Source organism: Bombina bombina, chromosome 3, assembly GCF_027579735.1.
Source record: "Bombina bombina isolate aBomBom1 chromosome 3, aBomBom1.pri, whole genome shotgun sequence".
In the NCBI taxonomy this organism is placed as follows: Eukaryota; Metazoa; Chordata; class Amphibia; order Anura; family Bombinatoridae; genus Bombina; species Bombina bombina.
The window spans coordinates 793,749,880-793,777,053 of record NC_069501.1 but is presented as its reverse complement, the minus strand read 5'-3'; the positions used below and the strand labels follow the sequence as shown (position 1 = coordinate 793,777,053).

General features: G+C 38.4%; 1 protein-coding gene across 3 annotated transcripts in view; it reads right to left on the bottom strand.

Annotated features, from left to right (window-relative positions):
- The window catches only part of INPP4A (inositol polyphosphate-4-phosphatase type I A), a 430,069-nt gene that overhangs the window by 152,471 nt on the left and 250,424 nt on the right, over window positions 1-27,174 (bottom strand). For all 3 annotated transcript variants that reach the window (XM_053707704.1, XM_053707705.1, XM_053707706.1), the window contains exons 11-13: window positions 26,221-26,351; window positions 20,211-20,315; window positions 6,997-7,105 (exon numbers count right to left, since the gene is read on the bottom strand). In XM_053707704.1, coding sequence (XP_053563679.1) covers window positions 6,997-7,105; window positions 20,211-20,315; window positions 26,221-26,351 — 345 coding nt within the window. The remainder of the gene's footprint in view (window positions 1-6,996; window positions 7,106-20,210; window positions 20,316-26,220; window positions 26,352-27,174) is intronic.

Genomic DNA, 27,174 nt, shown 5'->3' with positions numbered 1-27,174 from the left:
TGACACAGAAAATGACCTACATTGCATATTGTATTTTTGCATTCCAAATTAAAGTGAATGTAAATTTTAATGCTAAAGTGCCCGGTTTTTAAAATTTAATTCATCAAAATTTACATTTCACTCCTGTTGTGAAAAAAAACTTACCTTTTAATCTTCACAGCAGCTCCAGCTTCCTCCGCCTGTCGCAAAGCCTTTTCCTGGGTCTAAAATGAGGAATCTGGCTTCCTCCAATCACGGCGTTGAATCAGACACTGATTCCCCCGGGGGGGAAGCTGTGATTGGAGGGTGACCTATCCATCATTTCTGATATCAGAAATGGCTTGTGACTACTGGAGGAAGCTGGAGCTGCTGTGAAGATTAAAAGGTACGTTTTTTTTCACAACAGGAGTGAAATGTAAATTTTGATTAATTAAAGTGCCCCTGTTTTTAATCGAATTTTTTTAAAAATGGGCACTTAAGCATCAAAATTTACATTCACTTTAAGGAAGCAGAAACAATGTAGCTTATGCAGATTATGTTTTGGAAAAAAAAGTGAACGAGTATTTAACCCAAAAGCAAATCAGAGTAACAATGTAGGTCATTTTCTAATCCTAAACCTTTTAAACCATGTATGAAAAATACTTGCTTAGACTTTAATGGTGAGCTTTATAAAAAAAAAAGCAATATTAAGAAAACAGACATGCTAATATTAGTTGTCCTTGAGGTTTCATGTCTGTATTCTAATACTAAAATGAGAATAATTTGCTGCATGCTTTATATTTTAGCTTTGCTTGTTTAAACGGTTTGTGCTCAGTAAACAGTCACATGGCTAATGCAGGCACTTTGTAGCATTTAGTAATTTGCTTTTCAGACCCACTAGAAAGTGTGAGACAAATAGAATGTTTTTATACAAAGGCTAACCGCATCCCACAACCAACATAGTGTAACATATACCTTGCAAGCACATTACTACATCAAGTTCTCTTTGGTACTGGACAGATACAAAATATTACCCACTACCACTGCAGGGTGAAAGACTGATCAAGTTTAGTAAGTACTGCAATATGTAACACATTGACAGCATTGACTTTATATTAAACATTGTATAATGTCATTTCATTCAAATTTCATAATTGCTCTATGAAGGTTTTAAAAACGGGACAAATAATATATTTTAAATGTTATATTAGTTTTAAGGATATTACGTCTGGACGACATGTTAAGCTTGTATGTATATATCTCCAAAAAAGCAAATATGTGTATTACTTTATAATGCTGATATTAATTATGGTAGTCATTCTGTCTGAATCACACGCAGATTAAAAAATACAATGATTCATGGAATGATTAGCCTGGGCCTCTTTACAAAACTGCAGCTGTATATGATGTATTATATTGTCTGCCTCACCCACACACCTTGTCATATTTAAACACTGTCAGCTCTAAATATATATTTAGAAAAAATGTTGACTGTACGCTGGTTTTTAGCTCATCATGTAATTTGTGACTAGAAAAAAAAAACGTCACTGTCAAATTTTTGGCATGTTCCCCTAAAGCAGGGATGTCAAATGAATTTGAGTTGCGGGCCATGTTCCATACAAGTGCAACTCACACAGGCAGCACATTACCTACATATCTTGCCATTGCTTTGTTTGTGAATTTAATGTTATATTCTTTGGGGACACTAATCAATTCTTTGCAAATAATGCCAGTTTGACACCCCTCACCTAAAGGGACATGAGATCCAAAATTTGTCTTTTTGCATTCAGACAGTGCATGTGATTTTAAACAGCTTTTCAATTTACTTCTGTTATCAAACTTGCTTCATTCTCTTGATATCTTTTGTTCAAGTAGCAGCAACGCTCTACTGGGAGCTAGCTGAAAACATCAGATGAACAAATAAAGAGGCATTTACATTCAGCCACCAATCAGCAGCTAGCTTTCCAGTAGTGCTTTGCTGCTCCTGAGCCTACCTAGGTATGCTTTTCAACAAATTATACCAAAAGAACAAAATCATTTAAAAAAAAAAAGTAAATTGGAAAGTTGTTTAAAACTGCACGCTCTATCTATAAAACTGCACGCTCTATCTATAAAATTTGGTATTTCCTGTCCCTTTAAAGGGATGCTGAACCCCAATTTTTTTCTTTCATGATTCAGATAGAGCGTGAAATTTTAAGCAACTTTCTAATTTATCATTTTTCTTCGTTCTCTTGCTATCTTTATTTGAAAAAGAAGGCATCTATGCTAAGGAGCCAGAAAATTGTTGGTTCAGAACCGTGGACAGCACTTGTTTATTGGTGCTGTCCAATCAGCAAGGACAACCCAGGTTGTTCACCAAAAATGGGCCGGCATCTAAACTTGCATTCTTGCTTTTCAAATAAACATACCAAGAGAATGAAGAAAATTTGATAATAGGATTAAATTAGAATACATGCTCTATCTGAATCACTAAAGAAAAAAATTGGGTTCAGTGTCCCTTTAAGATTTTGTCTATACCCCTGTTCTATTGGCGCAAAGGAAATAGAACCATGTTGTATATAATTGTAAAACGGAGTGTTTTATATATTATGTTCAATCGTGGCAGTCACTGGCAGGAATGGGTCTTTTTGGTTATAGGCTTTATTGTTATAAACTGTTCCAAACTCAATCCAGGAACTTAGCCCGAATAGGAAGGGTCTGTTTCTCCTGGTGTTTGTTATGATTTTCTTACTTTAAAACTACAACTGGATATAAAAATAAAGAATGTCAAACTACATTCAGGGTAATGGGGTTAAAGATTATCTGCTCATTTTAAGATCAAACCTACAAACAGGTACCAAATATTAGTTAGCCCAGAGAAAGCTATTAAACTCTATAAAAGGAAACTTGCAGACTGTGCTGCATAATTCAAATCCTTTTTTTATTTTCTGAATGAGGTATTTTATTTTAATGAATACGGTATTCAAAACCTTTTATGAATAGCCTCTTTTTTTCTGAATAATTTTTTTATTATTCACATTCTTGCAGAATACAGTACATCCTATTATACTGTATGTTTAATTTCTTCTTCAACCTTTTATTTAAGTAGCGCAGTGACTCATCTTGTCAAATAACCAGACTAGGGCTTTTCTGTGTGACAATAACTATATTAATGTATAACCGAGTTACTATTCTAGCACTGATTAACCATTTAAATGGCAGTGTGGGCTGCAATACAATTCCTACTAAATACCATAATCAACAAATGCATACCAAAGAGACAAGGCAATACCACATACTTTGAATTCCAAATGGGCAGTAGATTTTCTTTTGACAAATATAAGGAATTCCTTCCATTTCCCTGTCCCTGTATCATGTGACAGCCATCTGTGAATCACAGACTCATATACGTATACATTGATTTCTTGCACATGCTCAGTAAGAGCTGGAGCCTATTAAAGTGTGCACATAAAAATACTGTGCAAAATTTGATAATAAAAGTCAATTGGAAAGTTTTTTGTTTTTTTAATTGCATGCCCTATCTGAATTTATTTTGACTTTAGTGTCCATTTGAATGAGTTTGGCAGTTCAAAAATGTCAAAATGCCCTGAGAAAAGAGGCAGACTTTAAGGGCTTAGAAATTGGCATATGAGCCTACCTAGGTTTAGCTTTCTACAAAGAATACCAAGAGAACAAAGCAAATGTGATGATAAAAGTAGATTGGAAATAAAATTGCATGCCCTGTCTAAATTATAGAGCTTTAATTTTGACTAGACTGTCCCTTTAATGCTAACTTAACCCCTTAACGACCGAGGACGTGCAGGGTACGTCCTCAGAAAAAAGGCAGTTAATGCCTGAGAACGTACCCTGCACGTCCTCGGTGTGGAAAGCAGCTGGAAGCGATCCTGCTCGCTTCCAGCTGCTTTCCGGTTATTGCAGTGATGCCTCGATATGGAGGCATCCTGCAATAACCTTAAATGGCCATCCGGTGCAGAGAGAGCCACTCTGTGGCCCTCTCTGCACCGGACATCGGTGGCCGGTAACGTTGGTGGGTGGGAGCTGACTTGGGAGGCGGGTGGGCGGCCATCGATGGGCCGGGTAATGTAGAGGGGGGCGGGATCGGGGGCGGGGGCGATGGGGGCGCGCACAGGCGCGCGCGCGTGCACGCCGGGCGGCGGGCGGGCGCGTGCACGGGGCGGGAGCGGGTGGGAACCGCTACACTACAGAAAAGACTGTGTAAAGCTTTTTATTTAAAAAAAATAAACAACAGTCAAAGGTATCTAGGAGGGGGTGGGGGTTTGTTCTTTGGTGGGTAGGGGAGCTACACTACAGAAAATGGGGAAAAAATTAAAAAGCAACTGTTTTTTTTATAAACTGGGTACTGGCAGACAGCTGCCAGTACCCAAGATGGCGGCCATTAAGGCAGAGGGGGAGGGTTAGACAGCTGTTTGGTGGGGGATCAGCCAGGTTGGGGGCTAAGGGGGGCTCCTACACAGCAGCATATGTAAATATGCTTTTAAAAAAAAACCAAAAAGCCTAAATATATATTTTATTTTAGTACTGGCAGAGTTGCTGCCAGTACTTAAGATGGCGGGGACAATTGTGGGGTGGGGGAGGGAAGGGAGCTGTTTGGGAGGGATCAGGGGGTCTGATGTGTCAGGTGGGAGGCTGATCTCTACTCTAAAGCTAAAATTAACCCTGCAAGCTCCCTACAAACTTCCTAATTAACCCCTTCACTGCTAGCTATAATACACATGTGATGCGCAGCGGCATTTAGCGGCCTTCTAAGTACCAAAAAGCAACGCCAAAGCCATATATGTCTGCTATTTCTGAACAAAGGGGATCCCAGAGAAGCATTTAGAACAATTTGTGCCATAATTGCACAAGCTGTTTGTAAATGATTTCAGTGAGAAACCTAAAATTGTGAAAAATTTAACTTTTTTTTTAATTTGATCGCAATTGGCGGTGAAATGGTGGCATGAAATATACCAAAATGGGCCTAGATCATTACTTGGGGTTGTCTACTACACTACACTAAAGCTAAAATTACCCCAAAAAGCTCCCTACATGCTCCCTAATTAACCCCTTTACTGCTGGGCATAATACACGTGTGGTGCACAGTGGCATTTAGCATCCTTCTAATTACCAAAAAGCAACACCAAAGCCATATATGTCTGCTATTTCTGAACAAAGGGGATCCCAAAGAAAAATTTACAATCATTTATGCCATAATTGCACAAGCTGTTTGTAAATAATTTCAGTGAGAAACCAAAAGTTTGTGAAAAAATTTGTGAAAAAGTAAACGATTTTTTGTATTTGATCGCATTTGGCGGTGAAATGGTGGCATGAAATATACCAAAATTGGCCTAGATCAATACTTTGGGATGTTTACTAAAAAAAAATATATACATGTCAATAGATATTCAGGGATTCCTGAAAGATATTAGTGTTCTAATGTAACTAGCGCTAATCTTGAAAAAAAAATGGTTTGGAAATAGCAAAGTGCTACTTGTATTTATGGCCCTATAACTTACAAAAAAAGCAAAGAACATGTAAACATTGGGTATTTCTAAACTCAGGACAAAATTTAGAAACTATTTAGCATGGGTGTTTTTTGGTGGTTGCAGATGTATAACAGATTTTGGGGGTCAAAGTTAGAAAAAGTGTGTTTTTTTCCATTTTTTTCTCATATTTTATAATTTTTTTTAAAGTAAATTATAAGATATGATGAAAATAATGGTATCTTTGGAAAGTCCATTTAATGGCGAGAAAAACGGTATATAATATATGTGGGTACAGTAAATGAGTAAGAGGAAAATTACAGCTAAACACAAACACCGCAAAAATGTAAAAATAGCCTTGGTCCCAAATGGACAGAAAATGGAAAAGTGCTGTGGTCATTAAGGGGTTAAAGGGACATGAAACCCAAAATGTTTCTTTCATGGTTTAGAAAGAGCATGCAATTTTAAAAAACTTTCTAATGTACTTCTATTATCTAATTTGCTTCATTCTCTTAATAAAATATGTTGAAAAGCATATCTAAATAGGCTCAGTAGCTGCTGATTGGTGGCTGCACATAGATGCCTCATGTGATTGACTGTCCCATGTGCATTGCTATTTCTTCAACAAAGGATATCTAAAGAATGAAGCAAATTAGATAATAGAATTAAATTGGAATGTTGTTTAAAATTGTATTCTCTATCTGAACCATGAAATCATTTTTTTGGGTTTCATGTCCCTTTAAGTATGTCCCTCATCCATTAGCTATAAAAGGTAAATACATTATCACCTGACATTCTATGTACTCTTTTAAAGGGACATTAAACACTTTGAGATGGTAATATAAAATGATAAATTGTATATATAAAACAAATCTGCAATATACTTTCATTATTTATTTTGTCCTCTTTGCCTGTAATTCCATTCTGAAATTGTGAGCTTTTCAGTTCCTGTTAGAAATGGAAGTGCAGAACACTGTTAAATCCAGCACAACCATTGGCTGCACACTCTAGTGACTTATTTATAACTGTCCCTAATTGGCCACAGCAAAGAAGGTAACACAAGTTACAACATGTCAGCTCCCAGTGTTTTATAGACACTAAAACTTTACACTTATTTTGTCACTTTTTAAACAACTAATGAAACTTAAAAAAAATACATCTACATGTTAGTCATGGACTAATCTTTTCTTTGAATGCATCATTCTATCTAGCATGTATTTAGTGTTTAATGTCCCTTTAATGTGTAAATAAAAAAAAATATCTTTGTAACCTGTTTAACATATTTATAAATTACATAGTAACATAGTAGATGTCCATCGAGTTCAACCTATACAAATCTTAATTTACTTATAAAAAGCTCCAGTTTATTTTAAATTAATCCCATTAAAAAGGTGACCTATTTAACACAATCATATCCCTGAATTCTGTTTCTAGCCAGAAATGTATCTAAACGATTTTAAATGTATCTAAGGTATATTTATAAATTACAGAATCCCAAACACCCAAAATGAAATAAAACATTAGGTAGCAGTTAAAATGGGAATTGCACAAAACTTACTGTTTCTTTGCTTCTTCAAATTTGTGCAAATGCTTCCTAAGTCCTCCAGATTTAAACCCTTGGCAGTGGGCGGCTGGTGCCCCTATGGTTACAATGTCATAGTTCTGATCTGCAAGAAACCAATAGAGAATAACTATCAAAAGTCACAATTCATTATGAAACTTTATTTATTTCTATTTGTATAGTTCACAAAACCCAATTTTGCAATAATGTTAAAAAAACAGCACGTCAACATACGGATTGACTGAATTTTTTCTTAAAGTGAAAAGAATAGATGCTATGATAAACTATAGTAATGGGATTAAATATTTTTAGATGGCATTAATACTAAGTCTGTACACATATTACTAGTGGATTTCCCACATTTCAGAAGTATAGCTCAAATTTGCACAGAAATATATTGTCATTTGTTAATTTGAAAAAAATATGCTTCCATTATACGCTATGAAAGTATGTTCACAGGAATATGCCTTGCGCAGGGGCTACCACTACATCTTCAGCAGCTTTTCACAGTAAAAATTATATAAAATAAAAAATATTTTTGCAAATCAACATATGCTTCAAAAATAAGTTTTATCCATGTACATTTCAGGTCGGACTATTATTTCCCTTTAAAGGGACAGCTTACTGTAAAAATTAGTTTCCCCTTAATGTGGTTCCAATTATTTGTTATACCAACAGCAGAGTATAACATGTATGATAAATTGTTCCTTTAGGTATACTTTTGTATATTAAATAGCTGGTTTTGCTCTTTGACAGTACATCCCATTAAGGGCCAGATTACAAGTGGCGCATTAACAGTTACGTGGAAGCAATAAGGGGTTTATTACGGCTGTTTGCACGCGTTGGGCTTTCCGCTTGTATTACAAGTTGAAAGTAAACGTGATTACTTAAACACATCTGTAAAATTACGCTCTGGTTAACTGTTTCGTGAAACAAAATAAAGTGTCAAAAAACATTATAAAGTACCCCTACACTCATAACAACATCTAATCAAAATTATTAAAAAAAATATATAGCACAAAACAAGTTATAAAGACTCAAAGATATGAGGTCTCAGGATTTAGAGAAAAAAAAAGCTGACAAATGCCTTTAACATAGTTACATATATATACTGTACATGTCTGAATGTGTGTGTGTGTGTTATATATATATATATACACACAACCCTAATTTAAATCTTTAAATTCAGGGTGCGATCTATAATTGGGCGCGGCCAATCATTGGTAAGTTATTGACGGCATCTTGGTTATGTTTTCTTTGCCTTATTTTCACTTCCACTTACCTGTTTTCTTATCCTGCTGAGAGGGAGGTGGCCAGCTGAGGACGGACTGGTGGTACCTTTCTCTCAAGCAGGAGTGTATTCAGAAGATATTCATTTTTATTTACTTATTTATAATGTGTTTTTTTTTAATTATTATAAGTGTAAAAGTCCTCCCTGTGCGCATGCAACAAGGAAGTGCTGCTCACAGGCTTCTGAATGAGGAGGGAGGAAGTGGGTGGAGCACATAATGTCTCATGTGAGCTGCAGTGTAGGAGTCACTTATGCTTAGGCTGACCATATCGCCCCTTTAAAAAGGGACACATATGATAAATACATATATCAGGGTACTTATAATGGAACATTATTCAAAACATTTCTTTAAACAGCCCTGAAATATGTATTTGTTATATGTGTCCCTTTTTAAAGCAGCAATATGGTCAGCCGGAACATATTGCTTTGCAGTTGTCTGGTTAGAAACTGATATTTTTGTATACTATTACGGTAATTTATTGCTGATTTGTTAGAGCTTCCAGCAGCTTCCTCAGCAGAATTGTTTGATCGCTGCTGCTGAGAACAGAAACTGCATTCCCGCATGGTGTCAGTGATCCACAAATATACTGCTCAAAACACCTCCCCCCCCCCCCCCCCCAGAACACTTAAAGGGACAGTCAACACCAGCATTTTTTTTGTATAAAAAGAAAGATAATCCCTTTATTAACCATTCCCCAGTTTTGCATAACCAACACTGTTATAGAAATACAAGGTAATCACAGAGGTCAAAAGTGTATCTAAGCCTCTGCAAACTGCCCCCTTATTTCAGTTCTTTTGACAGACTTGCATTTTAGCTAATCAGTGTTCACTCCAGGGTAACTTCACGCGCATGAGCTCAATGGTATCTATATGAAACACGTGAACTAATGCCCTCTAGTGGTCAAAATGCATTCAGATTAGAGGCAGTCTTCAAGGTCTAAGAAATTAGCATATGAACCTTCTAGAATTAGCTTTCAACTAAGAATACCAAGAGAACAAAGCAAAACTGGTGATAAAAGTAATTTGGAAAGTTGTTTAAAATTACATTCCCTATTTAAATCATGAACATTTTTTTTGGACTTGAATGTCCTTTTAATACCTGCTAAACCTCAGAAGAAAAAAAACAGAAAAAAGTAGCAGCTTTAATTTGTTAGGAATATTCCTTCTCCTTTCAGTAAGAACGTTTGATTCAAGCAAGGTCTGCACTCATTACTACTAAATCCATTTCTTTAAAATGCCACCAAACTTTAAGGGTGCAGCTTATAATCAGGTGCGGCCTATACTCCAAGTAATATGGTATATATCTGTAAATAACTATATATATATATATATATATATATATATATTTACAGACATATATATATATATATATATTTACAGAATATATACACATAAATATATATGTATACATATATAGAAATATCAGAAAACCCCTGCCCCCACCAAAGGGACACGCTGGAGAACCAAACCCTAAGGTTAAGCAGAACCATCCAAATCCGTTCCAGGCAAAAGACATGGTCCTAAGCCGGAGTCCTCGAAAAAACAGAGCCGATCTGAAGATCTAAATCCCCTGAGGATCCCATAAACTGCCTCCTATGGTTAGGAGCGCACCCAGATAGAGCCTTCCGCCATCTAAAGTCCTTAGATGTAAAGTACCTAGCAACATCCACAAACCCAAGAGTCTGAAAAAACTCTCGACTGGTTTAGGAAAGGGCCAAGTACCCTTGGCCCACAAGGAAATCCATGAAGACAGGCCTAATGACCTGACACACAAGCTGGAAAGTATAAATGGTCAGCTTCCTGACCCCAGGCAGGCGAAAAGACTGTAACTGACCCCAGACCTCCTACCGTCAAGCACGAAGGGCAAGATCTGCAATAAGATTGACGGATAGCACCGAGAGTCTAAAGACCATAGTATGGAGGATTGGTCTTCCGACATCCTAGAAATGGAATAATAACGGGAACCTCGCAGCTCCTGGTAGAACGGCAGGGTGACCCCTGCACTCCACGTACCAGAGCAAACGAAACACTGAGAAAAAGAGAAAATGCTCCACTATTCCAGAACAAATGACCCAACCCAAGACGGGAGGGAAGGAAACATCGCCATCGCAAAAGGAATGCAACTAAACTATAAAAGAGTCGTCACCCGGAGAAACCTCAAGTGAAGAGTCCCCAGGTTCCGAGTCCCCAGGGACCCTAGGAACCACAATGACATCTGAAAAACTCGGTCATGCATCCCAAGCAATATTGCAAGAAAAAAAAAAAACTGATATCGGAGCTCACAACCTTCCTACCAGAAGCATTGGATCTACACCCCAGACCCCATAGTTCGCTGTAGGATCCAAGCCCAGAGTCTATAACACTAGGACTTAAGAGACTTTTTTTCTGTTTTCTTTTCTTCTTCTTTAAGCCGACAGGCTAATCAGCACCATGAGGGTGACATGAACCTAAGAAACAGTAGACAGCACCCGACCAGTACCTGTCTGGTACAAGAACACTCCAGTACCTGTCTAAGGTCCAAGAAAAATTGACCCGAAGGTTAGATAATATGAACTAGAAAAACAAAACCTCAGTCTTAACCAAAGTGCACAACTTCCGAGGAAGTGCCCATGCGACCACAAAATCACAAGTATCGGTTCCAGTGACAGAACGTTCCCAAACGAAAGTCATATCAGACGTGAGTTTATACAAAACAAATCAAATAGATTCTGTCTGGATCGAAAATAAAACCCATGGGGGAACGCCCAATGGAAAAGGGTATGCCAACCAGAGCAGCCGATCAGAGGCCCCCTTCACCCAAGCTCAGAACTGGAACCGATACATAAAAGAAACAGAGACGTCAAGGAGATTAGCTTCATCCCCAAACGCCTATCCAGGTTGCCATCCGGCATCTAAGGCCTCGAATCCCTTGGCCAACTAGGACTGGGATCTTCTAGCAATGCCAAAACATGCCTTAGTAGGACGCGAAGACGTGCCAACCTATAACGGAAGGCAAAATTATCCCTTACCGGATCGACAAACGTCTCCGACCCCAAGGTTGGGGCCCCTGAAGCCTCAGAGACCCCTGCTTCCCCAGGAGGCCGAACTGAATCGGGCGATCCCGCGCCCAATGGGCCCTGGTTGACAGAACACGGACAGTATCTTAAAAATATTTCACTTGGGAGATACAAAATAGCCAGCGCCATAGATATGGCCATGCGGAACCGTGCCGTAACCTCTGGAGGAAACAAGCCACCTTCCGGAGAAGGAGTAAAGGCCATAGGGACACCTGCTTGCGTAGCAAAAGAAAGTTCTGGGACAGGCGCCTCACAGGATCCAGAATCCTCGGGGGCGGATGTCGCAACGCACTCTGAGGACCCTAAATTGGGAGAAGAGAGTACTCTGGAATGGCAATAGGAACACAACTGATGGGCATGGATAACCTGGGCCATTTCAGATTCATCCCAAGTGTTATTCTCCGCATCAGAGACATCCGAGTCTAAAAAATCAGAATCCTCCATCTTGGGATTACAAAAATGACAAACACTAACTGGCACCTCTTTTACACCCCCAATGGCTGGGGCACTCACAACTTCCTGTGAACCAGACAACGAACGAGCAAACTCTCTCTGTCGCCACACAGTCAACATACGGAAGTGAAAAACAACGTAACCGCACCCGCCAATAGATAAGGCCGTAATGTTCCGAAAAGCCATGAGCCTAAAGTATTACTACACATCAGCAGATAGAACGACATAACAAACATGATTAAAGTCCCCACTGTTCAATAACCCCCCTCAGGAGATATTAACCCATTATTCCTATTTTAAAATAAAAAGAGTCCCACTGGGACCCTACCTTCTCGTTAACATCAAGTCCACATAATGAAGTAAAATGAAACGATCTTACCGGAATCTACATTGTGGAACAGAAACACGACCCTTCAAGTGTGACAGATAGCCTCGCTTCTGACATGGACTTGAGTGAATAAAGGCAGCCAGCGAAACTCGTCAACACTAATTGCCCAAGGAGCTGTTAATATGAGTCGGGATGGTTTCCCAGAAAGAATCTCCCTGCATCTCCGGACTCTAACCTTCATCCATGCTCTCACTGAGAGGCTGACAGTATTACTTACATTTCCTGTCCCATTTCGAAGAGTACTACCCTCATAAGAGACTATCTCAAGCTTCTGACACTTCTCTGCCAACCTCCTGTGACAAAAGGCAAAGAATGATTGAGGGATGAGGGAAGTGGGGGAGGTATTTCAAGCCTTTGGCTGGGGTGTCTTTGCCTCCTCCTGGTGGCCAGGTTCTGAATTCTCAAAAGTAATGAATGCAGCTGTAGACTCTTCCCGTTTAAGAAGAAAACCTCCTTTAGCAAAACACAGAGGTGCTCAAGCTTGAATCTGAAGGAAACCACTTCAGCATCAGAAGAAGGAATAACACTGTCCGAATCTGAAATTTCACCCTCAGAGGTTACCGAAGTATCTTCCTTCTCCGATCTGTGAAAGAGGAATCCGGTCAGCCTGAATAGGATCTGATACCTTATCTGATTCTATAGTTTTCCTCTTACTCTTCCCCTGCAGCATGGCAATGGCTGCCAGCACCTCAGATACCCCAGAGGATATCTGGGCCGCAATCTCTGCTTTTAAAAACACTCCATCCAGAGATTGAGAGGAACCGCATGTGACGTTACAACAGATTGGGACGCTATGGGAAGAGGATGTGACAGTGCCTGTACAGCATCATCATGAGGGAATGGTGGCTCAGCATCAAATATTTTGTCATTATACATAAGAGTTCTCTCAATACAAGAACTGCAACAAGGCAAAGGGGGTTCTACTTGGGAATATAAAAAAAGTTTGCACTCAAAAGTAGGGCTAGACTCCAGGTCCATCTTGCACAGGAATTTAAAGCACAGTTTCTCAAGAAGAAAAAAAAGAATTTTTTTTTAAAATTTCTATTTGACAAAAACTTTTACTGTCTCTTTAAGGGAGAGTGTTAACAAAAGTGTTAGTCTAAACAGAACAGAGGATAAATATAAATATGTTGAAATAAACCTCCTGGCACTCTCTATACCTCAACATTAAGCCGAGGTGCCTACCTGCTCCTCCTGACACGGAACAATCAATCTTAGAAGACTTCCGATCTGCAGAAGAATCGGAGCATCACAGCAGAAAAAATGAACAGAGTAAGCCTACTCTGGCATTCTGAGAGAGGGCAGAAATCTGTCAGGAAATTCACAGTGAGCCCCACCCCACAAGTTCTTAACTGCTTAAAAGCTACCACAGCCCTACTGAAGAGACTAACGTGGAGTACAGCTAAACCCAAATGTCGGGAAAGATCAGAACAAGCCTGCTCAGGCTTCCAAATTAAACAAAAAAAATCTTAATAGAACAATTCTTGATCAAACACCTAAACTTCACCTTCTCCTTGCACTAAGGCAAGAAGAATGACTGGGGGTTGTGGGAAGGGAAGTGCTCTTTGCCTCCTCCCGCTTGCCAGGAGTGATATTCTCAACAGCAATTGATGATCCGTGGACTCACCGTGTCTTAAGAAAGAAAGTGAGTTTTTACAATAAACATTCTGGCCTCAAGGATATAGTAAAACGTTCCTTTAATTTTAATGTTCCAATGTCCATTAAAATGTCACTTTAATATAGAACTTCACAAATCATGCATCCAGAAAACTGATGAGCCAGTTGCACATTTTGGATCCATGTAAAGGTCTTTTATATAATACATACATACATATATATGTGACAGACCCTTCTGTCAGGACTGAAGGAGTTAATTGTGTTTAGCTAAGAATCTAATTTCTAAAGACAGGTTTTCTGGCCTCAGCTATTGTGTGCTATAATTACATTTAAGTAATAAACAGGCCATTGTTTAATCACCCTCAGAGAGCAGACGCTAGGTGATAAGACAAGCCAAATGTGTTTAAGTTGTTATCTGCCTAAGTAAAGTATGTAAGTAATGTAATTCTACTGTTTCATAAAAGGGCGTCTTCCCCTTTTTATCTAATGTACAAGAGTCTTTCAACCCCCCCATCTGGGGTCAAACCTGTATAAATACTAGGCATCTAGCCTTTAATAAATGTCATTCTGTTTTAAATCTGAAAACTGGCTGGGTTGTGAATTGCTGATTCCCTATGCAGGACATTGTTCATCTGATATTAACCTTGGTACACTGTTGGTACCGTAACATTGGTGGCAAGCGACGGAATGAACCTTATCGCCCAGAAGAGCAACTACACAAGCCAGTAACCTCAGGAAGAGGGGGATTATTACAATACTGACTAAGATGGAAAGAGTACCAGGGACAGAAGGAACCAATGGGCCCAGCATAGCAGACAGAACCCCTGAAGAAGCAAGCTTTGATCGGGCGGTTAAAATAAGACTGGCATATTATGGCCCCAACCCATCTGCGGAAATTATCGACCGGGTCATAGCAGCTGTGGAGGCCAACCTACTTCGCCAAAGCGGCGCTGCAGCAGCCCAAGTCACAGCAACCCCAGTGGAAAAGAGAAAAGTAAATTTTGCAGCTTTTAAAAACTTCCTGGAAACAGAAGGAGAGATTGATGGGTACCTTGCGGATTTTGAGAGGCAATGTGCACTACACAAGGTACCCGCAGAGGACTGGGTCATGATATTATCCGGAAAATTATCCGGCCGGGCCAGTGAGGCTTTTCGGGCCATTCCAGATGAGGAAGTCGGGGATTATAATACTGTAAAAGAGGCTCTGCTCTCCAGGTATGCGGTTACACCGGAGGCATACCGGAGGCGGTTCAGAGACACTGTTAAATTAGCTGGAGATTCCTACCTTGAGTGGGCATGTAAGGTGCACCGCACAGCAGCTCACTGGATAGCGGGGTGCCAAGCCGTGTCTGGGGAAGAGGTGCTGCAGCTATTCCTGTTGGAACATTGCTTCGACAAGTTACCCGCAGGAGTTCGAGAGTGGGTTCGGGACCGTAAACCCTCCACCCTGCATGAAGCGGCTCGCTTGGCAGATGAGTATACGGATGCCCGCAAACTGGACACTGCTACCACTAAGCCCCCTGCTAGAGTGGAGTACAGACCCCCAGTCACCCCAGCAGCTGCCAGTTACCAACCCCCGGTGCACCGCTATACCACACGGCCTCTGGCCACGAACTACCCTCAGAGAGCCCCGTTCAATTCGCAGGGCTACTCACAACCGATTCGGTGCTTTGGATGTAAGCAACTAGGGCACAAAAGACCAGAGTGTCCCCTAAATGCAGCAAACCAAGCACAGTCCTGGAGAAGACCCGCCGGCGGAATCCCACGTAACTCTCAGCCTGCGGCCCGCTACGTAGAGGCGCAAGAATGCTGGAGCATCCTACATGAGGCAGACCTTGTGCAAGCTGCCCACCGGAATAACCGGCAACTGGTTAAAGTGAATGGGAAGAAGGTCAGTGGTCTACGGGATACTGGTGCTACCATGACCTTGCTTCAAAAGAACTTGGTGTCTGAGAAACAGTACACTGGAGACACTGTGGCTGTGAGGGTAGCAGGGGGCGATGTGTTCAGCCTACCTGTTGCCAGGGTACATTTGGATTGGGGAGTGGGCGCTAGACCTGTGAATGTGGGGGTCAAGAAGGTCTTACCTGCTGATGTTCTTCTTGGAAATGACTTGGCTCCCCTTGTTTCTGCCTATGCTCCCATGGGTCCCGCTGATGTTAACCCTGTGACTACCCGTGCTCAGATCCGTGCAGCAGAGACTGACCCCCCTGCTGCTAAGCCCCAGGACGCTGAGCTCAGTAAATCTCTATCCGCTATTGATACGTGGAAGTCCCGTTACAATGCGCTGATGAAGGAGAAGAGGAGCGCAGAGGAAAAAACACGTTTAGAACGTGAATCTCTGCTAGACAAGCTGCACCGACAGACTGCAGAAAACACCAGCTTGAGAGTGGGACATGAAACATTAAAGACAAACTTAGCGACACTTGAGGAGAAGCTGACGCTGGCTCATAGTGAGGTGCAGCAACTCAAGGGCACCCTATGTCAGTATGAAGGGATTGTGGATACCTATAAAGAGCAGGTACAGAAAACTCATAAAGAAGCTGATGGGATTTTGAAGGACTGTTTAGCCCTAGTCTGGGCACTGAGGAAGTTGAACCCTTCTTTGTATGGACAGGAATTCTCTCTCATAACGGGAATACAGATGGATTTTCCTGGCAAACTGACATGCCTACCACCTCCTAGTCCGGTCATCCCCAGGTTGACCCGCCAAAGGGTCAAGCCGGGTCTGCCGGAGTGTTCCACAAGGGGGGAGATATGTGACAGACCCTTCTGTCAGGACTGAAGGAGTTAATTGTGTTTAGCTAAGAATCTAATTTCTAAAGACAGGTTTTCTGGCCTCAGCTATTGTGTGCTATAATTACATTTAAGTAATAAACAGGCCATTGTTTAATCACCCTCAGAGAGCAGACGCTAGGTGATAAGACAAGCCAAATGTGTTTAAGTTGTTATCTGCCTAAGTAAAGTATGTAAGTAATGTAATTCTACTGTTTCATAAAAGGGCGTCTTCCCCTTTTTATCTAATGTACAAGAGTCTTTCAACCCCCCCATCTGGGGTCAAACCTGTATAAATACTAGGCATCTAGCCTTTAATAAATGTCATTCTGTTTTAAACCTGAAAACTGGCTGGGTTGTGAATTGCTGATTCCCTATGCAGGACATTGTTCATCTGATATTAACCTTGGTACACTGTTGGTACCGTAACACATATATATCGCGATTGCAATTTAAATCAATATTTTTTAAAAATAACTGTTAAACATACATTTCTCACTAAAAAATGCATTAAACTGTACAGAATCTTAAAGGGACATGAAACCCAATTTTATATCATTTATTTTACAATTTATTCAAAATTATTTATGCTTCAGTGCACAAAATCTTTTTTTTTTTTAGCTCCTACCCAGTTAGTATCTATTCCTGCATATATTCTCCTATTTTGTATATTAGGCCTGCATGATGTTCTTACCATCACAGGCCTATCAGTGCCTTAAGGTATAGTTTAGTTTGAGCAATATTGCTATTGTTGCAGAATTGCCCCTTATGTGCCTTACTAACCGGACCATTTAGGATTGGGTTACAAGTGGCTGTCAACTAGTATTTACTACATACACGCCTAATCAGAATTGTTCCCATTACCACTTACTCTCTATCCTTATACCTCTTGTCATTATCTAGGAACTCATTTATCATACAATAGGAATTAGTATAGATTTTTCTATACAGGGCAGATAGTACTTATTTTATTATATTTTGGGTTATAGCTAATACTAGAATAAATTAGACCTTACTTTATCAACAACATACTAGTTCCAAAAATCATTTGAGCTGCCCTGTCTCTTTATGAATACCTAAGTAGACAATAAGTATATACAGGCTGAAACAAAGCATTTAGTCTTCTTAGATTTCAAACAGTGCTCAACATTGACAAATAGTGAAAAAGATACCTTTCTCTATACAGTATGTTGTTTTCTTCTAGTTTATTTTTGTGCCTTTTTGCAAGCATTACTACTTATGTCTTTCACTTCTTTCTTTTTTCCTTAGCACTGAAGAACTATATTCTGCCTTTAGTTCTTAGAAATATATTATTACTTTTATTATATTTTACTATAAGAATTATTCAGTTATGCCAATTTTAAACCACAACTTAATGTCAAATTTAATCAACTCACATCACTACCTAAAAGCACATATTTTTGACAAAAGTTTTACACAATTTTAAGCTTGTTATTTTCACTTTATATTCTCACAAGTGACAAACCAGTTTTTGCTTACACACTATTGGCTAACACAAGTATTTAACCTGACCACAGGTGAACACCTGTAGATCTCTGATGAAGCGCATGTGAGCATGCGGGAAACGCGTCAGATCTAACCCTGCACACTGTGATTGTGTCTTCTACCTGTCTGCTCAATAAATTATCCACTTTGGAAAGAGCTCTGCAGTTCCTCGTTTTTCTTCTCCTCAACCCTATATATATATATATATATATATATATATATATATATATATATATATATATATATATATATATATATATATATACTGTATATATATATATATGCACTTTTCATGCACTCACTCCTTTGGCCGTAGCTCATCCGGTGCCTAGGTGACTCCTTAAACCACATGTACAAAGTATTTCAAGAAAATGCACTCACAGGGCTTGACAGTATAAAAAAATATTTATTTCCTACAATTAATCATAGTGTGTCAGTCGACGTTTCGGCTATGCATCTAGCCTTTTTCAAGACAATCTGTATCCGTTAAAGTAACAACTCAGCGTTTCCATGCGCCACTATGATTTCCATGAGTCACACTATGATGAATTGTATGAAATAAAGATTGTTTTTTTCTACTGTCAAGCCCTGTGAGTGCCCTTTCTTGGAATTATATATATATATATATATATATATATATATATACACACACATACATACAGTACATATACACAGACATATTGGTTTGGTTTTATTATTCATAAAGTCTTAAATACTTTGTATAATTATTACTCTATTAAAAGGCAATTATAGTGGATGATTTAACAATAGCGACCCTTCAATTCTAAAGGGTTAGATACTACATAATTAAAGTACTGCTTAGGGGCTGCAGAGAAGTTCTGGTGCCAAATTGAAACTGTGGATAACCTATATGCAGCAGCACTATCCACTTCCATTCATTAGCTTAGGAGTACAAAACAAGAGAATAAGGTTGTTTTGTTGTAGGATTAGAAAATGTCATTATTTTTGTGATAGAGTACAAAAATGTCACAACAAAGCTTGACAGAGAGGCCACTAAAAAAAAAAAAGTGCAAATCTGAAGTTACTGCATATGTTACGCTCCTTTGATTTGACTTATCAGTTCTCACTACGAAGTGTAAGGTGCTGTGAATGTGAAGCTGCATATTACCCAGCTGACCCATTACAATTCTTGTCTAGGTAGACACTATACTGTAGTATCTACAGTGTACCAGGCATGTGGGTTTGCTATGGGAACGTTGCTTTGTGTTAGGCACACAGACTCCTGTACCATGCCATGCCTAGCACACGTTCTCTGTTCTGCCTACCTATATAGCACACGGGATATGAGCCCACCGGGGACCATACAGAAGTAATCACACGGTCAGTCACTGCTCCTCCTCCAGTTTCTTTTCTTTACACAAGGGGCTTCACCACTCAGCTACAATAAAGGAAGAACATATGGAGCATAGCGCAAGCGCAGATTAACGGGCTCTTCCTCATGTCTGTAAATTTCTGAATGTGTCACCGCAGAGATCAGAGGTATAGTTGTACTTTTTTAATGTAGATGCGGCCATGTTTAATGAGGGCAAGGTATAGGAACGTGGCATTTTTACATCATAAAAATCGCATACTCTCATGGTTTTATATCGCAGGCGATTAATCGCAGGTTTTAATCGCATATGCGATTAATCATGCAGCCCTCACATATACATATATATAAATATGTAGAATAATAGGGTTTCAGGTTAAGTTCTAGAAACTGTAGCCCTAGCTCCCAGGATTTGTCAAGCCTGAGGTAGAAGGATATCATCGTAAAATAATGAATTAAAAATACAAATAATAAAGGTGAAAGTGGACATCCCAATAACTCTGATTTTACATCCAGACCTCCCAACAATAAGAAATTAATGGAAGGAGATTAATATAGTGTCAGAAAGATAAGGAGAGATAAACAAAGCCAAATATATTAAATGCTGAGTTATAATATCAAATTTCACAGATATCAACGGGGGAGTGCTCAGTTTTTCATTACAATTGTATACTACATCCTACACCATCACACTTAAACTTTATAATTAATATTAAAATTATGAATAGGTAAAAAAAAAAAGTATCAAACATGTCTTTAAAAAATAAAATAAAAATACATTTAACAATTGGGTACCTGATGTTGTTTCATCCTGAACTCTCATCCTCTGAATGTGTAAATTAGTAGGTACAAATTCTAATTTTTTATCCGCCTTCAAGCTACTTGCTTTAAATGAAACACCTACAATAAATAAATAAATCAGTAATTATTTACAGTGAGAAATAGTCATAACTTTCATAAATCTCAGAACAGTCACATCCGAACAGACTTTTGTTTTTAAAGGGACACTGAACCCAAATTTTTCCATTTGTGATTCAGACAGAGCATGAAATTTTAAGCAACTTTCTAATTTACTCCTATTATCAAATGTTCTTCATTCTCTTGCTATCTTTATTTGAAATGCAAGAATGTAAGTTTAGATGCCGGCCCATTTTTGGTGAACAACCTGGGTTGTTCTTGCTGATTGGCGGATAAATTCATCCACCAATAAAAAAGTACTGGGCACAGTACTGAACCAAAAAAAAGCTTAGATGTCTTCTTTTTCAAATAAAGATAGCAAGAGAAAGAAAAATTGATAATAGGAGTAAATTAGAAAGTTGCTTAAAATTGCATGCTCTATCTGAATTACGAAAGAAAAAATTGGGTTCAGTGTCCCTTTAATTAATATTTTATACATACTAAGAATTTCAGTGCTAGTTTCAAAAGGAACTTCTAGAAAAAAAGATTACTTTATAATTATTTTTTTTATGACATAAAGGAGGACACATTTCTTTAGATAGTAATAATATGTTCTGTATTTAATCATAAATAAATATTTTATTCATTGGATTCATGAATTCAGCAACATTTTAATACCCTATTATTCTAGTTTCTACATAATTTAGAGTTGCGCTCGTATTATGAGTTGAAGGTAAACTGTTTTTGCTTGGGCCCTAACCCGATGCGCATAAAAGGCCGAACTTAGAATATTGCGTGCGCGTTAACGTATTCTGCCATAGAAGGCAATGGAGCAAAAAAAGTGTAAAAGAAACCTAACAACCTATTGGCGCACATACCTGATCCCATATTCTTAAGAACGCTAACCCTACATGAAGGAAAATATTAATATTTCACATTCCAATGTTCTGCACATACAAGAATATGTTCTATTTATGATGTTTTTTTTTCACAATTAATATTTATACTTTTTATATCCAATGCACTTATATATATATATCCATATATGTATACATACGTATGTATATTTGTATATGTTTCTGTAACTACATATATACAGATATATAAAAACATAAATACATATGTACACATATATATATATATATATATATATACACACACACACACACATACATACGCACAATACACACACACATATACTTCTTTAGACATATGTATGTATCTCAATGTTAAAGCCCTTTGCCTGCTATTTTTCCTAACGCCTGAGAACTCATATCTTTTAGCCTTTATAACTTTTTTGTGCAATAATTTGTATTAGATTGTGTTATTAGGAGTGCAAGTGTGCTTTGTAATGTATTTTTTATGTGTTTTGTGAGACTTTTTTGTTTTGCAAAACAGTCAAGCAGAGGTCTTAGGTTGTGCTAACCCCTCACGTTAACTTCAATTGCGCTCAAATGATTGTGTTTACTTTCAACTTGTAATACGAGGGAAAAATCTCTTTTTGCTCGTGCACAACTGTTAGAGTGCCACTCGTAATCTAGCCCTTAATAATGTAGAAGATTATTTCATAATTGTATATTGATTCTTCAGTGTAAAGTTAAAAAAAAGCAGATAAAGAGCAACAATTGACAACATACTGAGAATACAAAAAGGAGAAATGGTTGCAAGCTTATTGTTTTGTGTTTATGACTAATAAATATATTCTCAGAAATGACTACCTAGGAAGAAACTGATCTAATAAACATATAAAATCATTTCCTAACAATCTGATGTAAAAATAACAAATTTACAATAAAACATTATTACTCTGTTCCTAAGAATATGATATGAATAATGAGAATAATAAAAAACTAAGAAAAATTATATGCAGACAATAATTCATAGGCTATATACATTTGATCATGAATGGTCAATACCATATAAAACATTAATAGTGGAATAATACCGAAGTAATTAATATGAAGGAGCAAGTTAGGACAGACTATCTCCTATACCTGGGGAAACACTAGTAGAAAATACTTCTGACCAAATGCTGCTTGATAAATCACATGAATATGCACAGAAAAAAAAAACATCCAACATTTCTTCAACTGAGAGTAGCATACTCGGTCACCCTAAAAGGTGGGATTTTTTTCTTGAGCTCATACGTCATACAGATTGCAAAACCAAGAAGCCTAGGAAGTTTTCTATCCATTGCTGAGACAAAATGATGATAACAGTTTCAGATATTCTAACAATTTTCAAATAATTCTAAAAAGCCACTGTATCATTGTTTGGACACTCTTAAACCCATTCCAATCTTGCATTATTAAAGTGAAGGACAATTTGGATAAATTAGTACCCAGTTTTTAATAAACCTATTAAAAACAAGGGCACTTTAATTCATCAAAATTGACATTTCACTCCTTTTCTTCAAAAACTTACCATGTAATCCTGTCAGCCGCTGCAGTGCTTCCTCCACCCGTCGCAAGTCCTCTTCACGGATCCAAAATGACGAATCTGGCTTCCTCCAATCACGGCGCTGCATCAGGCCATGATCCCCCCGGGGGGAAAGCTGTGATTAGAGGAAGCCGGATTCGTCATTTCTGACGCCAGAAGAGGCTTCCAACGGCCGGGGAATTGCTGGAGCGGCTGCCAGGATTAAAAGGTAAGTTTTTGAAGAAAACAGTGAAATGTCAATTTTTATGAATTAAAAAGTGTCCTTGTTTTTATTAGGTTTATTAAAAGCCGGGCACTAATTCATCCAAATTGACCTTCACTTTAAAGTGCAATGATATTGAATAAAAACTTTTTTTTTTATTATTATTTTTAGAATGCCATTCCAACTAATTTGAAATGAAGTTGAATTAGTAAAAGAGAAGAAAAAAAGGAACTTCACATGCTTTTTATGGAAGCTGTCACAAGGTCAAAAGATACATTGCCAAAATGAAAGTAAAACATTACAAAGTAAATCGAGAAGGGTCTAGCTGCAGACTGGACCTCCACTCAAAGCTTTTCTTTTTTCTTTGCTTTTTTTTTTTAAATCAACTTTAATGTAACAATTTTGCAGCTTTCTTGTTCTTAAAGGGACATTAAACACTAAATACACGCTAGATTGAATGATCCATTCAAAGAAAAGATTAGTCCATGACTAACATGTAGATGTATTTTTTTAAAGTTTCATTAGTTGTTTAAAAATTTACAAAATAAGTGTAAACTTTTAGTGTCTATAAAACACTGGGAGCTGCCATGTTGTAACTTGTGTTACCTTCTCTGCTGTGGCCAATTAGAGACAGTTATAAATAGGTCACTAGAGTGTGCAGCCAATGGTTGTGCTGGATTTAACAGTGTTCTGCACTTCCATTTCTAACAGGAGCTGAAAAGCTCACAATTTCAGAATGGAATTACAGACAAAGAGGACAAAATAAATAATGAAAGTATATTGCAGAGTTGTTTTATTATATACAATTTATAATTTTATATTACAATCTCAAAGTGTTTAATGTCCCTTTAATGTTCATTCACAGTGGTTTATTCTGATTGTCATTTATAAGGTAGCCACTGTGAATGAGCATTAAGTACAAGAAAGCTGCAAAATGTACAAGGCTAAAGTTGTCTTCTTAATCAGTCAGCTTCTTATTCTGCAATTTGTAAAATAAAGATATCTACAGTTATTTTTATTTTAAATAAAATAATACACTTTACAAAAACCTAAACAAAATTACACTTTATAAAAAAAATCATCTTATATTGCAATAAACAGATGGCAACCATAGCATAATTTTGAGTAACTGATATTTTAAATGGGTTGAAATCCTGTGGGCCACTCATTTATATGTGGATATATACAGGGTGTGAACCCCATCATACAACAGACATGTTAACAGCCTGGCCCAACGCTCTTTATGGCAAATAAATTGGTGACAACCTTGTCACTTCATATATTTTGTAATCCCCCCAAAAAAAGAAAACCCCTATCTGGCACACACTTAAACACATAGGTAGATCTGCAGAAAGGGAGCAAAAAAATAAATAAAACTTAACTTTTACTGTCAAATCATTGAGGCTCTAAAAAAGCCCAGGAGAAACGTGCGTTAGGTGTTCGCCTGTCTGTGAGTAATCTGGACATGGTTATACTTTATTTGTGTGTTCTCTGTGATTGATATACAGGTAATTCTGGCCATTCCTTAGTCACTGCAAGCCGTATCTTTTTCACAATAATTGTAAGCAGCTGCCTACCAAGAGATAGTCTGATAAGCCCCACCCTTCACCCACCTATGTGGGTAGCACCAAATCATAGTCAGTAGTTTATTAGGGATCTTTTTCTATCTCGGTGGACATCTTACATCTAGGAGTAAATTAGAAAGTTGCTTAAAATGTCATGCTCTATCTGAATCACGAAAGAAAAAATTTGGGTACAGTATCCCTTTAAAGTCTGGCTCCTCCGCAGCCGGAGGTCTAGATGTCGCCGATTCCGACCCAGAAAGAGCGTCCTCCGAAGAGTCAGAGTCGTCCTCATCAGTGGATAACCTGTCAGAGATATCCAACGGAGTAGATGACCCCTGAGATGGATCACTATGTTTCACCTTTCGCTTGCGCTTAGCAGGGCCTGAGAAGGCATTGAAGGCCGCAGAAACCACCATTTGTAACTGATCAGCAAAATCTGGCGGCCAAAGGGCCCCTCCCGTGGGAGGTTTAGTAGTGCCCTGGGAAGCTGCATGTGTAATCAGAGATGAATGTAGGGAACGCATCTCGCGGGACGGAGAACCCTCAGAGGTGGACGGATCAGTTGTACTAAATATCTTATTCTTTTTAGATATTGTAATTTTATCAAAGCATGTGGAATATAGTTTAACAGGCGGATCAACCGGAACCTCCTCACAATAAACTAAGTTATTAGATTTGGATAAAGAGGGAGTACCCTCTAAGATATCAGAGTCCTCCATAGCCTGCGCCTTTATTACGGACTAGATAGAAATTAAATGGCACCTTTATACACCAATGGCCAGGGCACTCACCACCTCCTATGACCCGGACCACAGAGAAACCGCTTCGTCACCTGCAACTGCCAGTCAAGAAAGAGGAAGTTAAAGAGGCCACACCCGGTCACATGGAGTGCCATGCAGGACCGCCCCTGCACTAAAGAGAAAAACGCGTCAAAAAAAGGCTGCATCGGTATCTCCCTAAGGAAACTGACTGTTCACACATTGACAGAGCCCCATCTCACACATGTCGCAGCATTAAACACAATAAATATTATTATGCATAAATCCCCCCCTGTTCAATAACCCTCTTTCCGAGGATATTAACCCTTGATTCTATACAGATAAAAGGAGACACATTGTGACCCTGTCTTCTTGCGTTATCATATGTGTATAAATGAAACGATCTTACCAGAATATACGCCGTGGAACAGGAACACGGCCTTTCAAGTGTGACAGGATAGTAGCATCGCTCCTGACATGGACTTGAGAGCAGAAAGCAGGCAGCGAAACTCGTCAACGTTGATTGCTTATGGAGCTGTTAATCTGAGTCGGGATGGTTTCACAGAAAGACTCTCACTTTCATCCAAGCTTTTACTGAGAGGCTGACAAGCCTACTTAAAACTCCAGTCCCATTCAGAAAAGTACTACTCTCCATAAGAGACTACTCTGAATCTTCTGACACTTCTCTGCCAACCTCCTGTGATGAAAGACAAAGATTGATTGGGGGATGAGGGGAAGGTATTTAAGCCCTTGGCTGGGGTGTCTTTGCCTCCTCCTGGTGGCCAGCTTCATAATTCCCACAAGTAATGAATGAAGCCGTGGACTCTCCTCCCATTAAGATGGAAAATGGGTTTAGTATCACTTTAAGTGACATCAATGAGGGTCTCTTCTTAGAACAATAATATTTAATCACTCATATTGTGTAAGCTAGAGGTGTTACTGACCTTTATATTGATGGAGGTTGGTCATATTTTCCTGGTACGTCAATATGATTGTTTGATATTGAGTTACTATCTGTCGACGAAGATTTTCCCAGCAAGGAGACAGCTCTCCTAGCTCTTCAAGTTCACATACCCTAGTAAGCACAGTAGAAAGAATTGTCAATACAGAGTCATAGGACTACATGAGATATTTAAACTGGTATATAAAAACAAAAAACACGTCACTGCAGAGCCATTTAAGGAATAGGAAAGCCAAAATTAAAAATTGCATGAATAAGATAGAGTATGCAATTTTAAGACACTTTAAAAATCACTTTTATTTTCAAAATTTCAAAATTTCAAATTTACTTTACTCTCCTGGTAGCTTTTGTTGAATAAAAATGTACATAACTAGAAATCTTCAACTTTATCAAGCCAAGTGCTGATTGTGGATCAAGTTTATCAAGTTTAAATAAAACTAAATGTATCAATAGGTCAGATCCTAAACAAGTCGCAGAATGGGGCTGCTATGAAAAATCTAGTAGCATTAATCCTAACCACAAAACAGCTTCACTGATGGTAAGATTAATCACAAGCTGGATACACAGCTATTAAACATAATTCTATTATCCCTAATAACGAACTGCTCTAACCCAAACCCTTATCCCCCAACATCACACCCCCCCAAGTCCACCTCCAATAAAATCATCCATCTCTAAATTTATATAAAATTCTCCCTCACAGCTAACCTCTATATAACCTCATTAACAAACCTGACACACTGTTTTACACAGGAGGAAACCTCAAACAAGCACCAGGAATTGCATCTTTTTTATTTTAGAGAGTTTAGGTGTTGTTGGTTGTGATGGGGGTTATGGCAGGATTTTAAGGGCTTACGGTTAGCCTTTTGTGGGGAAGGACACGGAAGGATTTAGATTAAGCGGGTAACTGGTGTGGGGAAATTAGCAGTGCAATATT